The sequence below is a fragment of the Aulonocara stuartgranti genome (assembly GCF_965226115.1).
Source record: "Aulonocara stuartgranti genome assembly, chromosome: 5".
Lineage (NCBI taxonomy): Eukaryota > Metazoa > Chordata > Actinopteri > Cichliformes > Cichlidae > Aulonocara > Aulonocara stuartgranti.
Genome location: NC_138943.1, coordinates 21,056,068 through 21,069,924, shown reverse-complemented (window position 1 = coordinate 21,069,924; position 13,857 = coordinate 21,056,068). Strand labels below are relative to the sequence as shown.

Here is a 13,857-nt window from a genome sequence, read left to right as displayed (position 1 = left end):
CCGTCGAAGCCTTTTGAGTACAGTGAACTCTTTGCCATGTTCAAGAAACTAGTTTGAGATGATTTGAGCTTCGTGACATGGAAACATTTATCAGAAGATCAGTACACTGTAGCCATAAAGGGATGGACACCGCATTAATACTCAGGTTGCCTTTGCTATTTAAACGATGCTCAGTTGGGCCCAAAGTGTGTAAACTGTTACTGTTGTCTTCCTTTTATCTCAAAGCACTCTAACCATTCTCCTTTGGCATATATACCAATTCTCTTTAAAACTTGTAAACTTTAGAGTTGGCTGCATGGGAAAAACCATCTGGCACCAACAACCATGACACGTTCAAAGGAATTTAAATCACCTTTCTTCCCCATTCTGATGCTCAGTTTTAACTTCAGCAGGTTGTCTCAACCACGTCTACATGTACACATGTCTACATGTCTAAATGCGCGGAGTTGCTGCCATGCGATTGGCTGATTAGATAATTGCGATAACGAGTAATTGACCTATCAAAGGTAATACCAAAATAAAAAAGATTCATACCACCAACAAACATTTTCCTGTTGAGTTTCTGTACTTAGTCACTAGCCTCATAAATTAATTTCAGCGATTTCTAAACTATGGTCCCATGTTGTTCCTAGAGTATTTAAAAGTAGAATGGGAGGGAGAGCCTTCAGTTTTCAGGCCCCACTTCTGTGGAACCAGCTTCCAGTTTGGATTCAGGAGACAGACACTATCTCTACTTTCAAGATTAGGCTTAAAACTTTCCTTTTTGCTAAAGCATATAGTTAGGGCTGGACCAGGTGACCCTGAATCCTCCCTTAGTTATGCTGCAATAGACATAGGCTGCCGGGGGATTCCCATGATGCATTGAGTTTTTCCTTTCCAGTCACCTTTCTCACTCACTATGTATTAACAGACCTCTCTGCATTGAATCATATCTGTTATTAACCTCTGTCTCTCTTCCACAGCATGTCTTTTATCCTGTCTTCCTTCTCTCACCCCAACCGGTCGCAGCAGATGGCCGCCCCTCCCTGAGCCTGGTTCTGCCGGAGGTTTCTTCCTGTTAAAAGGGAGTTTTTCCTTCCCACTGTCGCCAAAGTGCTTGCTCATAGGGGGTCATATGATTGTTGGGTTTTTCTCTGTATCTATGAAGCGCCTTGAGGCGACTTTTGTTGTGATTTGGCGCTATATAAATAAAATTGAATTGAATTTACAGTAAATTCAATGATAAATCAGTGTTTTTGACTTCTTAGTGGGATTCACAAAGCTAAAAATATTTAAATTAAAGGTTTTAAAATGGGGAGCTCATAGCTCGACTTATTACAAACAATAATAACAGGATAATGCCTAATAAGCAGAGAATGAGAAAAAAAAACAATGTAATTAAAAGAAAACTTGACCTATAGCAGAAAGAGAGAACAGCCTTTGAGAAAATTATTATTATTTTGCTCAAAAAAATGTGCCAAAGTATGACTTTTGAGACATATTTGTGTTGCTCCAGCATTTCATTTATTTACCACCTAAGCTGTGAAATTTCACACAACTCCCACAACCTCTCTCTCGTATGTAGAAAGAATGAGGCTATACGTCAGCATCTGAGTTCTTAGCTTTCAGCCAGACTGTAGCTGAGGCCAAGTGCAGCATGAGAAGACGGATCATCTGAGTCTTATTATGCAGCCAGAAAGAGTGAGTGGGTAAAACAAATACATAGTAAAACATCTGCCACAGTGAACCTGAAGTGCACTGACACTTCGAACCAAACTGTAAATGTCTGGGAGGCAATTGCTTTTGAAAAGGGAGAATCATTTTATTTATTCAGACACAGATGACCACTTGTGCAGAAAATAGTAGTTTTGGTCTGTTTTTTAAAACATTTGACCAACAACACGGTCCTTCTGAAATTTGCATGCATGTAATTTATACATATGAACTTGTCATTACCTCACATGCGAACCCGAACACTGTGTGCTGTGTCCAAATCTACAGATAGCTTAAATAATGATGGTCGCCAGCACTGCCTTTGGGGTTTTGACTTTCATCACACTGCACATATGAATAAGTCATTTAAGGCAGCTCTGCCATCTCTTCTGTTTCACCTCAGGGTGCAGAAGAAGCTGAAGTTGCTTGGTGCTTGTCCAGTTTGGTGGACTGAATCCCTCAATAAGCGCTCAAATTAGACTAACAGCGCAGCACCAGTACCATTTGTTGCTATCCCAGACATACGTTAATCTATCAACACGGTCTCTTGCAGAAAATCCTGCCATAAGCAAAGCAGTTCGTAAGCTATTGCTAATGACTGTACAGTGAAGACAGTACAACTGCAAATGGTTGGAGAAATATTGCAGAGGAAAGTTATGATAAATCTGCCAATACACTGCAGTTAATTAGAAACATTAATCATAATATATGTAAAATGATATAGCCCATGTCTTTTATTGTTACAGCAATGCGGAATGCGTGACACCCAGGCTTTGTAGACATGCTGTTTAATTAATATCGAGATCTTATTATACTGAACTGATTTCTGACAATCAAAGTTCTCTAGAGTTGACATTTCATAGCTGAAATGAAATATTAATAATATTGGACCTTTTGAGGACAAAACTTTCAAACTATAGTTACAATTCATATCACAAAGCATCCATCAATATGACATTTCACCATTAACCTGTTTTAAATTAAAACATATGGGAAGCAGATGCAGGATATGAGAAAGCTGCTTGGTATGAAGTTAAAATGTGGTTGAACAGAAGCGAAGGGTAAAAAAAAGGAAAAAAAAAAACAGCTTTTTCGAGAAAAATGGGGTAAACAACGGGCTACGGTCAAAATGAAGCAAAATGAGTGTTTCTACAAAGACAAAAATAAATAAATAAATAAGAGGCGCACTGTACCAGCAGAGAAACTGCTCATTAGAATTGCTGCATATATACAAAGTGTTGGTATCAAGCACAACAAAGCAACTGAGCTAGAATAGGTGACCCTAAACTTAATGAGCACCTCTACTCTCTGACAGATTTATGCAAACACATTTCATTAAAATGGCACACTTATGTGTCAGCAGGCAATTATTTCACAGCTCTTCACAGATGCAGTCAGTGATGTGAACCCTGAAATCAACCAGATATGTTAGGAATTTGAGCCCTGAAACGGTAAACCTTGGGGAAAAATGAAATTTTCTTTTTCTTCATTCATACCTACCACAAACGTTAATCTTGAATATTCAAACAAGTATATACAGTAAACAGAGTGCAATGAACACTCAGGGAAGACACTGACATTGACCATTTAACAATATAAGAAAAGATAAACAAAGCTTATAAGAACATAAACTGGTTTCTTTTGATTCAGTACAACTCTAAAAGTTTCATTGACCCTGTCCAAGGCTAAAGGCAGTCCCATAATAAGGAGTGCAAAAAACTGAATCCATAAATCTGAAGGGAGAAAGGCAATTTCTCTTTTTAATAAGGAAGACAGAATGAAAGATAAAGGCTGCAAGGTCACTATAACCCTTCCATGATCACTAAAAGGAACCAATATGTTTTCAGGAACACACAAAGAAAGTAAAGACCGAAAGATGAGATCCATGCACGTGTTAATAAGAGTTTCTACTATGGTGCAGCAAAGGGAATAGAGACGAGCCATGACTGAAAGCTATTTAAGTCAAAGGAATACAGAAGAACATGAAAAAACATCAGGAAGACAGTGAGGAGAAAGAACTTTGGGAGAGCTCAGTGAAGAGATGAGGTGTGAGAGATCGATCTGCAGGAGACACAGTCTATTACTTACAGTGTAGAGTTCATTCGTCACCTTCACAAGCTCCTCGTGCATCTGGATACCAATGTCCTTGCTCTGAAAACGGCAAGAAGACAGAACAGGGGTAAGAAAACAAATACTGTCTGAGCAATCAGCAGTGACCCGATGTTTCAAACTGTTATGCTGGCGCTGTGACTTTGGTGAGTCACAGAGAAACAACTCAAGAAATATTAGATGGATGACCACAAAGACTGGTGCAGAGGGTGTCTTTTCTCATTGAACCCCGCATACAAGTGAGAATTGGCACAACTGCAAAAAAATATATTTCAAAATGTGCAAGCAGCGGAGTGTTTTGGAATGGGTAATTGTACTTATTACAAACAAATTTTGAGAATACAGTAACATATAAGCATTTCCACCTTTCTAGGACACCCACAACCTCTGTTGTCAGTCAACAGTGACCAAATGTAACTGCAGGAAATGCAATACTCTAATTTCCTGCAGTTAATGCACACTACACTACATATTCAGATCAATTCTATGTCCTCAACAATGCAACAGCTTGTAAAATATCTCAGTTAATTCTTCTTACAGCTTTTAATACTCTTACAACTTCAATTGACAGAACAGAACATGCCTTTTAATAGAAGGAGAAATAAATAACAGTCGATGCATTGACACCTGTTTGTGTGGTGGGGGAACAAGACTTAATATGAAGACTCTGAGGTGAGAATACAACAACAGGATATCTCAGTTTGATGGTCTCACACATTCAAAAACAGAGGCAACACCTTCCTAGCCTAACAAAGTGACGTGAAAATGTTATGTCTGAAAAAGAATGACACAGATAAACATCAGTACAACCCGAAATATAAAACTGTTTAAACTTCCTGATAATTTTACTTCAATTGGCTTTTCATTATAATAACTCTTGTTGTCCTTTTATGTCACAAAACCCGGAGTTCTATTTTCAAAGATTGTGCTTTTTCGGGTTGCATAGGTATTTTTTTAGTTGACATTCAGGGTAGGTGTTGAATGAAAACGTAGATTTTCTTAGCCTAGAACCAGTTTTGTTCTCAATCCATTCATTTTGTTAACCCTTACCCAGTCAGGGTCACAGGGGTCTGGAGCGTATACCACTGGTAATAGCATGAGAAGCAGTGAGAAAGATCCTCATGCCCAGTTCCACGCCTACTGCCATTATATGCCGAACAATCGTGTCTTTGGACTATGGGATCAGAGCTACAAACCACAGGAAGAACAAGCAACAACATATTGAAAGGCTGAAGACAACTAGGTGTTTCAAACTAAGAACATTCTTGCTATGAGATAACTCACTGCACCACCGCCGGCAGAATTTGTGGGCATTTTGAGTAAGGAAGCTAAAACTCAGTAACCCATGATTCAAACAGGAACGATCACTACATGGATGTTTTAATGTCTCTAGAATAAACAGCCAAAATGAAATATGTTACCTGACCATCAAATCAAATTCAGCTACTTGTGAATTATAACAGAGGTTTTAGGGCTAAGCTCTGAGAAGTAAACTAAGCTTGAAGTTGCTGAAGGCTGAATCCTACTGTCAAAATGGAGTGGTGAAAAACAAGAGGTACATGAAGTCCCAAGGTTCCTCAGTAGAGCTGGTGTGCAAACGAGACCCAAAACAGTTCCCAGAACCTTTAAGCTGTGATACTGTGTTGTTTGACACTTGTTTTGTGTGTTGCCTGGAAGGTGTCACCTTAGCCATTAACACTGGGAACATTTCAGCTAAAAACTGCAACACAATAACATACTAATAAGCAAACATGATGTTATGATGATGATTGCTAATGAACAAAACAAGTGGTTTGCCAAATACGGCAATGACTTTGAGCAGAAAAGATTATGCATCTCCTCATGTGCACAACTTTTCTTAGACACATTTTTTAACAGTGAAAACAGCTGACTCATTTTTCTCTGGTGTATGGAAGATAATGACTCAGCAACAGTCATTTCATATTTGAACAAAGCAGATCAATAACGGATGTATTTTGCTATAATGAAACCTTGCTGCACCAATGACAAAGCATAGCTGAACGCAAAAACACACAAACACACACAGTATTTTCATCACTTCAGACAGCAAGACACTGACTTACTTTCATTGTCTTATGGGGACCTGCTCCTGCCCTTCTCTTCTGGAGACTTACTGTTACCCTTGGCATAATTACTGCTTGCTTAACTCTAAGCCTGAATCTAGACATAACTTTAACACATTTTGTTTGCCGGAGTTTATTTTTAGCTTATTTTCATACTGGGACTCCACAATATGCAATGTCCCCACAACATAGGTAAAAGAAGTACAAACACTCAACTTGAACCACATCCACCCACAGATCAGAGGCGTTCATTGATATATGAAAGGTAACCTTTTTTTGTCCACACCCTGGTCTGCTATGGTAACTGTGCTTGAAAAAACTTGCAACCCATGAGTCACAAACTAACCTAATTATAATTATAAAAGAATCTCAAAAGAAAATGTTTCTGTAACAGAAACTTGATTATAAAGTACGCTCAGAAGAGGAAAATAAACACAGCCTTGGTAATAAAGAAGGGATTTGATGTTGCAGCTTTGTTTTTATCTGGATCACAAGCAATAAGTTCTTCTCAAACAATCATTGAACTGAATGTAATGAACTGGATACACCCTGAGAGGGCTCCAGCAGCTGGTGAACGGCATCTGTATGCATCAGTGGCTCTGAGGTGAGACAGACTGCAGCGTGTACTGCAGAGGCTTGGGGGATGAGGAAGGTTTCATTGAGTGAGTAAAAACTGTGATGCAATACACTGTAAGAGCTGTGGCGCTTACAGAGCCCTTTATAGTGAACGTACATTTTTAAAATCTTCCCTCAATAAAAGGCACGAAAAAAGAAGATTATTAATGTATTCTGTTTGAAATTAAAAGTGATGTAGAACAGAGAAGACAACAGGAAAATATCGCACTCTGTACATTCATACTTGCCACACCTTTTGTAATTATATTACCACTGACTATTAGCACATTCATCAGAACACACCCTTCTAACTCTGATCAGCCCATCAACAGTAGCATAACAAACTAATATTCATATAATATCAGAGATATTACCTGTAACAAAATTCCTATTTTATTTACTACTTGAAAAACTATTTGTAAAGTTTTTACAGATTACATTTTGTCTTTGTTTGCCCCGTCTCACATTTAACCAAAGCTCATTTATTTTAGTATAAACATTCATGATTTTCTGCAGAAAACACACACACACACACACACACACACACACACACACACACACACACACAGAGCATCAGAATCAAACCTCATAAGCAGAGTTAAGTTCACTACAGGAAAGCCTGCAAGGTGAAAACAACCTTCTGGTGTTTGGATAGGGCCTCAGTCATTTCTAAAATGTGCTGACAGAGAGCCAGGTGTTGCTCACACTAGTACGAGCTGTAGATTCTTAGACCAGGGAGTCTCTGCTTGTCCCCCAAGCTGCTTTTACTGCTCCGTAGGCCGTGCAAAACCTAGACATCTTACGAACTCCATGTGCACTTAATGCACTTAATCAGCAAAATGAAAGCTTAAAGGCAGAGCAGAGGTTTGGCTGCATATTGAAATCTTTTCATTGGTAACAAAGTAGGAAAAAAAGGAAGGAGATTGATGGTCTTACCTTTTTGAACAGGCGAATTACATCCTCGCTGATCTGGGCCAGGCGGACAATAACATTGTTGGTGTAGATGTCACTGAGGGTGGCATGGTCACGGCTCTCACGCCTCGTCTGGTTCAGCAACAGATACCAGCAGTTTACGGATGACAGCAAGTGCTGATCTTTCCTGGGACAATAAGAGACATAGAGGACTGTTAAAGAGCTTTTCAGAACAGAATCAGGTCTCACACAGGTGGTAACTATAAACTAAAAAAAATAAAGTTTTGCTTCAAATGTTCAGATTTATTTAGTAAAATTATAGTTTAGACACACTAAGAACAGACACTTGTACCTAAAGCTATCCACAACTCAGAGCTAGCTATGGCTTATAATAAACTATTAAGTTCAATATAGACAACATGTTTATGGTTAGCTGGGGCCTCTCTGTGTAGAGTTTGCATGTTGTTGTGCAACTAAAACTGATGGGAATTTCACCAGCCAGATACAACAAAGTTTGGCTAAAGATTAACACAAAATTATTGTTAGGATAAAAAAATAATAATAATAAAGATTTTACCTAACTGAATGTGTTAATCCCTCTCACTATCACGTCCTTTTTGCTTTCCAAGACACTCCAAGCAATGCTATAGCTAGCAAGGCACCAAGTGGTTAAATTCATAATGCTCGTGACCATAGCGATCGAGAGAGTCACAGGCCCTGATTGCTGCATAATCAGTTTAAACTGTCTTGGCCTCGGGTGCTTTTAAACCAAGTCACATAGACACTGAACAACTGCACACACACACGCACAATCCCTTCAAACCCATACCCTTGTCTGGATTCAATCTGAGCATTAATCAATCAAGCAACCCTGAGGAAGAGACAAAGGGGGCGGGGAGGGGGGTAAGAGCATAGAAGGGAGAGAACCAGAGCACAGCAGAGGATTGGGTTTCACTGTTGAGGGGAAGAAAAAGACGAGCAGCACCAACATCAAAGACATCCCCTTCAGAGAGCTTCCATAATGCTAATCGCATCTAATGAAGCTGATATCTTGCTACTCCAGAGTTCCTCCACCATTATTTCTTTACTTAACTCTGCCTCTAAACACACTTACAAGAGGCTGACAGGATACAAACAGCAGCACATCATCTTCATAACATCCTTGTGGAGCAGAAAATAGGATAGCATTTGAAGTAAACTTGATCTGTCCATTTACTGTGCACCCTGCCTCTTCATGTTAAACTGAACATAGTGTATCCATGCCCGTTATCCAAAAGGTAGGTCAGTTCATTTAAGACCACAAAAACTGAGTAGTAAAGATCCGATATAAGCCAAGTGTTAATCAAACGTCACATTTCAGTCTTGATTGTGACAATTGAAAAGCAATAATACAATTATTCAGCAATTAACTAACTCTATTATAGTGATATGAACTCATTTGTAAGACTGTGTAAAGGACAAGTGGGACATAGCAAAACCCAACATTAGTAGGTCTAATAAAGACCATATTCTCTGTCATTCCTCTGGGATGACCTACTTTGACTGTCTCACCATCCCTCATTTTGTACCAGTTCTTCTTGACTGACCTATCTTCCCATAAGAGAAGCAGGTCCTTGGTGTATAATTGCTGTTTGTGGTTGAGAGGTTTAGGGAACAGGCACCTCTACTCACTGTTAATCCCTGAAAGTGGCCAGAGATGCTTCATCTCATCCCTAAGCACAACCAAGCTCCAATTTTAGTTCTTTTTATCCACCTCAGCTTTCCACCCAAGCCCCGAACACTTCCTACAGGCATAAATCCCAGGCCCGCCTATGATGATTTAAAGCGGTAGTGGACCTGTGGTCTATAAGTATGGTTACTTTTTCCTTTAATATCTGTTTAACTTGACTGGAGCACCAGATTCGTGCCACACTGAAATAAATAGCAATTTGCAGTTTACTCAACAGACTTTAAGCACACAGCTTATAAAAAACAACAACCAAAAAGCTGTTTTCTCGCTGTATAAACTCTGCAGAATATCGATAGACCCATGTTTTCTCACAGTTTGAACCAAAACTTTCAAGTTGGATTAATCACTTCGTAAAATCATAAGACCTGTTAATTTTCAGTACAATTCTTGTGTAATCTGGCAGATTACTCCCAATTTGCCTTTCTTAAGAATGGCTTCTGCGGGGCCTCAACATTATTGAAGCACCTTGTCAGAAAACAGAACAAAAAGCAGCCAACATCCAAAGAAGAGCTTTGATTGCTTTTCAAGAACCCTGGAGAACTATTCCTGAAGACTACTTAAAGAAATTACAAGAAAACTGTCTAAGAGAGATCAAAATATCTAGCTGGTCGTACCAAATAGACTTTAAAGCTTGTCCCAATTCTTAAAACTCAGTTTTTTTGCTTTATGTAACATCACTGCACCCAGTTCCAATGTCCTTCATTCACTGAGTTTTTTAAAAAATGTAGAAGGATGTTTTTTGGTGTGTGAGTGCATGAAAATGGAAGGGCACAGATTTTTAATGTTGTGGCATAAAACCTTGGCAACAAGAAAAAGAAAGCGATAACGGACACAAGATCTCCTTGTTTTATCACTGGTGCCCTATTTTCACAGAAATTAGGAGCATAAGGTCAGTAATTAGGCCTGTGTGGGAGCAGAGCCTGTTAACTCTGTACTAAATGTAGCTCCTCCACTTTTTACAGTACTGAGACACAACCTTGTTCTGTACTGGTTCTACAGAGATATATCAGTCATAAAAGATATTCATTCCTCAATCTCTACGTTTTACCCACTTCTTGCCAATTTCCTGTAGAAGGATGAATATCAAGTGAGAACTTGCAGGTCAATTAATCTTGAAGGCTTCAAAAGGTTTGATTTTGAATGGCTTCATGCCCTCTGTATTTATACAAGGAATATCATTAACATGCAGAAGAAGGCAAATGATGAGCCCTGACAGTCTCTAGAGAAACAAAGAGGAAGAGGAGGAGGAGGACGAGTGCAGCTTTCTGGCATCCTGTTATATTCGTCTCATTCAGCAAAGCCCTGTCTGCCTGTCTGCATAGTTTTAGACTCTGCTCCCCGTGTAATGCAGGTACATACACTGAGCATGATCTGTGAACAATTCAAAGAGAATGAAGAAGAAGATGAGACACAGTGTCAGTGAAAGTGAATGGAGAAACAAAAAAAGAGAGCGTGTTTGGAGAGTATAGCAATAATCCTCTGATTCAAGGATAAAATGATGGCAGGCTGTCTCCTTAATATGCATACTCTGAACAAGTGAGTATTGTATAGAAGAGTGGCCGTGCTTTAGTCACGGTTGCTCTGAATGCCACCATCTAATCACCAAGAGCCTCTGATGTGTCTGAGCCAGGATTTCCAGAAGGAAGTGTGTATTTATCAAACCAGGACTCAGCTTTATAAAGGCCTTTAATCCGCTCCACACTGCTTGCCTGCTGCTTATCAATGAAACAGCCAAGGAAAAGAAGAAAGTGCCAAACAGCTTCAAAAGACAAGGGACACGTGGGCACATGCAGCTTGCTTTGCCATTTAAATTTTCTTTTGCCCCCATTTTTCAGCACAGCTTAAATATGCTACATCGCTGATTTGCACACCATTTACTTTGGGGTTTTTTTTTCGAGGAGACACACTGCCAGCACTTGATAACGCACAGCTGTACAGACAGATGGGGCAGAGCAGGGCAGAGCATGGGGCAGTGCCTGCGAAGAGGACACGGGGCTTTGACAAGATCTGAAACGCAAACTGCAAAACAGCTACTCTATTGATCCGCACACCGTGATTTGCAAAAGCGTCACACCAACTGCTGTGCACTGACTACAAGAGATACAACTCAACCTTTTACTCTTTGAACCTCAGACCACCAGAGTAGCCATACTTATAAAAACCAATGGAACTAAAGTCATTGCTCTAGGCTGATGCTTGTCTGCCAAGCCTGCAAAGCACAATTAAAAAGGTCGTTGCATTCCTAAAATGAGACGAATCATAACCGAAGAGCATTATCATGTTTCGAGGCTTCTCAAAGAAAAGCTTGTTACGAGCACAGGCTGGATCAAAATGTGTAATGCTGAAACATGACAATATCCAGCTATACAGTTTCAAGTTGTGACATCTGAACCGTGACGTCCTTTGAATGAACAAAGGTCATTACTAAAAGGAAAGCCTGATATACACAAAGATCTCAATAAAGACATCAGACTTTTTTCCCCAGATTCCTCTCAAACCTAATGAGCATACACACAAACTTAGACGGCGCTATAACCCCAGCTTCATCTCCACAGCAAGGTTGTTATCCATATTAGTGCTGCATGATTTGCCATCCTATCTATATCACGGACATACAATATCAATCCATCCTAATTTGATGGGTTACTTTATAAAACCTGCTCATAATTTACTCGTAAACATCTGTCCCATAAATAAAATCAAGTCAGCTGTTGTCTCTAAGGATCCAATAAGCAGGGTTTTTCCTGGCTCGAAATAAAATAGGCGGTGACTCCGTACGGCACTAAGCATGATCACTTTGTACAGAAAAGGCATTAAAAGCGTTGCCCAATTTGACATCTATGCAGTTCTCTAGCATCTCGGAGTATTTCGTAAACAAAAATGCACATTGCACATGGTAAATAGAGTCCAAACACTTTAATAACAACACTGGAGGATGTGGGAGCACCCTGGTGTGAGAAAGAAAAGCACTTGCACCGTAACTGTAGCACAGAACACCTAAGTAACCTCTCAGTGTGTCTTTTCACTGAGGCAAATAGGGTAAAGCGCCAGAGCAAAATAATTCTCGGTTGGGTTGCTGCAGTGTAGCCTTAGCTGCAGTAGCTGTAAATCACAGTGGCATTCAGCTTGCTAATGAATCTGCACTGGAAGGGTTCAGCCAGCAGCTGTAGGCAGGGATCCAGGACATATGGAAGTCTGTCCTGGTCAGAATGACGCCATTTTACCGCTGTGTGGTGATGTCCACTAAGCTGCTTATGAAGCACCCCTTAGCAGTACAGCACAAGGTTTCCTGAGCATGGCTTCCTTTGCGATGAAAGATGGTCATCTAAGCGAGAGTGAAAAAAATTTTTTCCAAAAAAAAGTATAAGTGAAAGGCATAATGTACATTTCTGTGACTTTGATGTTGAATACTGCATAATTTGTGCCACCAAAGTGGGGTTTTTTTTGTCTTTTTTAAAGAAAAACACAAGTGCTCTTCTTGCCCATTTGGTGTTTTAGTGGCTCCTCATTAACTTAACTACACTAAAGTAGTAGGAAAGGCTGACTGAAGGGTGTGTCACGGCTGATTACCAGGATTTGTGGTTGCCCGCCTGCAGACTGGGAGTTCAAGGAAGAAGGTGCGGTAATGTTATAAACCTTTTTGTGTCATTATCAAAAGCTTATGAACTCACTTTGGTTGATGAATGGGACAGTTTGAATTTACTGTGGCCTGATGTGTTTCTGTCTAACACACACAAAAGTGTGTGTGGCCTGAGTGAACCTTACATCCTCCCCACCCACACTTCCTCCGTTAGTGGTTTGTGAGCGCATCAGTTCTTTCAGACAGAGTCCAGAGTATTCTCTAGCAGTTAGTCTAATAAGCTTTTAAAATGTCACGTCTGCTTAAATATCATTTTACTCTAGACCTGTTTATGTCTGTGCAGGAGATCTCTGCCCAGACACTGCACTGAAACACCTGTCGGCTCACCACAAGCAGAAAGCATAAGTAGACTGGATATCTCAGGATTATTCTTCTAACACTTGTCCATCACTGCATGGATCAGCTGTGGAGTCAAAAGGTTAAGCCACTGTCTCGAACTAGCAGTGCTGGTTTTTGTGAGGCTGTCTTCAGAGTAACATACACCCATTCATACACTCATACAGCTCAATTATGCAGCCAAATCCTCATCTGCTTTAGAAACACTGTTCAATACTGCTAAAAAAAGAACGCACACACTACACGGCCTTGTGTACACAGAGTTACACAAGTCTTCTGAAAATTAAAAACACTGGTTTTCTGGTTAAAAATTAAAAGTGGAAGTCAAGGCACGAACTTAATCATCTATCTGCAAATCTGAAGCGAGATTAATATATGTATTACTGTGTATTACATGTGACCCAATACATTGACTTTTTTTTCAAACTTTCACACTTTCAGAGGGTTAAAAAACAGGAAATCATGTACTTTTTGCACAACTACATTTTGGCTACCAAGACCAGTTATACTATCAAAACTGCTGCTTACATTTTAATGCATCAGCAACAAACAATAAATAATACATCACTAGCATAACCCTAACAGTTTTCACTTTATATAATCTGTTTAAACTTTAATTAGTGATTCTGCTATTAATTATAGACTTTTGCACTTAGTATGTCAAATACAGGATGTTTACACAATTCTCTCAAACAAGGTTTTCACATAAAAACAAAAAAAAGTTTTTTTGTTAGGCATCA

At 39.5% G+C, this 13,857-nt stretch overlaps 1 protein-coding gene across 5 annotated transcripts in view; it reads right to left on the bottom strand.

The window, feature by feature from the left end:
- Positions 1-13,857, bottom strand: part of srgap3 (SLIT-ROBO Rho GTPase activating protein 3) — a 55,637-nt gene that overhangs the window by 23,512 nt on the left and 18,268 nt on the right. For all 5 annotated transcript variants that reach the window (XM_082532543.1, XM_082532544.1, XM_082532547.1 and 2 more), the window contains exons 3-4: positions 7,437-7,599; positions 3,781-3,843 (exon numbers count right to left, since the gene is read on the bottom strand). In XM_082532543.1, coding sequence (XP_082388669.1) covers positions 3,781-3,843; positions 7,437-7,599 — 226 coding nt within the window. The remainder of the gene's footprint in view (positions 1-3,780; positions 3,844-7,436; positions 7,600-13,857) is intronic.